This window comes from Nannospalax galili, unplaced genomic scaffold, assembly GCF_000622305.1.
Source record: "Nannospalax galili isolate Female #2095 unplaced genomic scaffold, S.galili_v1.0 scaffold1169, whole genome shotgun sequence".
In the NCBI taxonomy this organism is placed as follows: Eukaryota; Metazoa; Chordata; class Mammalia; order Rodentia; family Spalacidae; genus Nannospalax; species Nannospalax galili.
Genome location: NW_008360301.1, coordinates 1278564 through 1282120, shown reverse-complemented (window position 1 = coordinate 1282120; position 3557 = coordinate 1278564). Strand labels below are relative to the sequence as shown.

Genomic DNA, 3557 nt, shown 5'->3' with positions numbered 1-3557 from the left:
GGGTAAGATTTTTTATTTATTTATTTTATTTTATTTTATTTATGTGTATGCATGCATTGCCTGCATGTAGGTAAGAGCACCTGTGTCATGCGATGTCCACTGAGGACAGAAGAGACTGTTGGATCCCCTGGAACTGGAGTTAGGACAGTTGTTAGCTGCCATGTGGGTGCTGGGATTCAGACCCGGGTCTTCTGCAAGAACAACCAGTGTTCTTAACCACTGAGCCATCTCTCCAGTCCCCTTTTGTTTTAATAGTCCCAAATCACAGAAAACAAAAGCAAAATCAGATAAGATTGCATCACTCTAAAATGCTGCACAGCAGAAAAAAATCCAAGTGAGGAAGCAGTCGACAAAATGGGAAAGTTTGCAGACCCTTGTGTCTCCAGTAGCATGACCCAGAATACAAAACTAAGTCTAACAGCTCAACAGCCAAAAGCAAGCAAGAAGAAACTGGTTTTTGAAATGAGCTATAGACCTAAATATCTATTTCTCAAAATAAATATAAATGGCCGATAAATATGTAAAAATAAGCTCAACAGCATTAGTCATAAGGAAAGTTCAAATGAAAACCACAGAACCAACACTAGAACAGCTATTACCCAAAAGACAAGGTAACCAGTTGTCAAGGATGAGACACAAAAGAGAGCCCTCTGTGCTGTTGCTGGGAGGGCAAATCAATGTGCCATTATGAAAAACAACATGCTGCTTCTAAAAATAATTAAACATAGAATGATCGTATGACAGGCATATAAGCAAGGAAAATGAAATCAGTACGTCAGAGAGCTCTGCAGCATGATTCACAATAGCCAGGAAATGGAAACAATCTAAATGTCCATCAATGAATGAACAGATGAAGAGAATGTGAGATATTTACATATATGTCTGTATATACATATACACCATGGAATATTATTTAGCACTAGAGATTAATATTTGTCATTTGAAACAACATGAATAAAACTAGAAGACATCATACTGCAGTAAGCCAGCCACAGAAAGGCAAATACCACATGATCTCAATTCATATGTGGAATCTAAATTTAATTTCATAGAAAGTGAGGGTAGAATGGCGGTAATTAGAAAACGATGGGGGGGATTAGTAATAAGTTCTGGTATTTACATAGCAGAGGGTCTATAGATTATAATGTGCTTTATCTTTCCACCCAAAAAACAGCAGAAGAAAGAATCTTGAATGTCTTGATTGCAAAACAATGATAAGGTTTAAGGAGATGTTAGTTAAATTCATCGCAATTTGAGATTATACAGTGTATACATTACCAAACATCACATGGTTGGGCCTGGTGTGCTGATACATGGCTCTTATTGCAACACTTAGGAGGCAGAGGCAGGCAGATCTCTGAGTTCAAGGCCAGTCTGGTCTACATAGCAAGTTCCAGGCCAGCCAAGACTACATAGTGAGACCCTATATGAAAAGGAAAAAAAAAACAGTCACATGATACTCCATAAATAGTACAATTGTCTGTGTCAACTTAAAAATTGTTGAAGAAAATGGAGTCTGTGTTCACATTATATTTTTCAGTAAATAACTTTTCTATTGGTTGAAAAGTTTTGACCAGATATTTTTCATTATGTATTTCTTCAGCACATACAGAAAAGCACAATACAGATGAACTGATCATTTAGGCTGTAATTAAAACATCAGAAGTAATGGTGGTAGATTTAAAGAGTGTCACACTGCTGCCCACTTGTGGGCAATACAAAATTCCTTAGGGTAGCTGAACAGAAAAGTCACTTTGAGAGCTTCAGCTCTGGAGATGCTAACACATACATGAGGAAAGAATCCTGGCATCTCTGGAGAGCAGTATTTCTGACCTAGTGTGTTTATCCCTGCTCTTCCCAGAGTCCTGTGTAAATTACAGGCTTCATACTTACTTTGGGTATAGCAGAACATGGCCTTCCACACACTCCACACCGTCCATGAAGGCAGAGCACTGGCAAGACATACTCAAAACAAAATTTTCATGTCTTTAAAAATTAGCAAATGTTGGGGCTGGAGAGTTGGCTCAGCAGTTAAGAGCACTGACTGCTCTTGCAGAGGACCTGGGTTGAATTCCCAACACCCACATGATGGCTACAAACAGTCCTTAACTCCAGTTCCAGGGGAATCTGAAGCCCTCTTCTGACCTCCGTGACACTGAATGACATGGGTGCACTCACACACATGCAGGCAACACACACACATAAAATAAAAAGAATAAACTATTTTTTTTAAATTGGCAAATGTCTTTGAACAGTTCAAGAAATCAGATCCAATTTGGAATAATGGGGAACTTTGTGGCATTCTACCTTGCACTGGCTCTGCTCTTTTCCAGCTCCGTGGATGTCTCCAGCACTGACAACCTCCACTGCAGGAGCAGGGAAAACAGAAGGTTGGAAGCCACCAGAAGGGTCAGAACAGCTAGGCAGCCTCTGGAAAGCCCCAGGGGATCTGTGGCTGTGCTCTCATGTCTCACCACAAAGATTGATCCTCAGTGCCCACAGTTCCTACACCTGATGTAGAGACCCTGGTAGACCTTTCCATGGTCTAATGAAAACAGGAAGCAGCTTCTTGAGATGACATCCCTTGCTCCAACAAGATGCTAACAAACTTAGATTGGCAAATGAGATATTGACCCTGACCTTGGAATTGTTCAGATGCTTTGTTGAGAATCTGTCACCTTGCATGTGTGCCTGCCCAGTGAAGATCTGAGAGGCACTTGGTATCACATCCAGCTGACCTGATTCTGAATGTTTTAGATATGCACTAAGACATATAGAATCCCCCACCACACACACACACACACACACACACACACACACACACACACACACACACAGAGAGAGAGAGAGAGAGAGAGAGAGAGAGAGTTTTTATAACCAAGGAAGAAGAATGAATCAAATTAAAGCCAATACCATATACAAAATTTAGCCAGGGTGACCCAAGAGACTCTATTGACAACTGATTGCTGCTAGATGAGGAACAGCTGACCTTCCTAAAACAAAGAGCTCTAGATAGGCTGACTAGATTCTACTGGGGAAAGGCCGGGGGTGCCAACACCACAGCGGACAGTAGCAGGGAAGACAGAGTAAAAGGGCTCTTGTGGGGGCGGCTGTGGGAGGGTGACATCTGGGAAGTGGGTGTATAGAGGAATAAGATTGTTTGGGATGTTCTGTGTGATATACACACAAAAAATCAACAAATTAAAAAATGAGCTGTATTTGAGGAGGAAGCATAAAAATTTACTTCATGTTAATTAGTAGAGGTGATAAACATTACCATTGAAATCTACCCGATGATTTTATATCCATACACAGGTGCCAAGGATCTGAGTGCAACCGACCATGACTAGCAATAATCAGATACATACAGATTAGAGACACGTGTGCCAACATCTAAGCATTATCAGCAAGAACAATGAGTCTTTCTTTAAGAAACAATATATTTTAAAATGAAATGGAGATTCTTTTTCTTTCTTTTTTTTTGTCTTTGAGACAGGGTCTCCTTGTAGGCCCAGCTGTCCTGGATCGCACTATATAGACCAGGCTGGCCTCCAACT

General features: G+C 40.6%; 1 protein-coding gene across 1 annotated transcript in view; it reads left to right on the top strand.

Annotated features, from left to right (window-relative positions):
- The window catches only part of St6gal2 (ST6 beta-galactoside alpha-2,6-sialyltransferase 2), a 98058-nt gene extending 95120 nt beyond the window's left edge, over window positions 1-2938 (top strand). Inside the window, exon 6 of the mRNA XM_008824245.3 lies at window positions 2334-2938. Within this exon, the coding sequence (XP_008822467.1) occupies window positions 2334-2515 (182 nt within the window). The 3' untranslated portion in view covers window positions 2516-2938. The remainder of the gene's footprint in view (window positions 1-2333) is intronic.
- The last annotated feature ends 619 nt before the right edge of the window (window positions 2939-3557 follow it).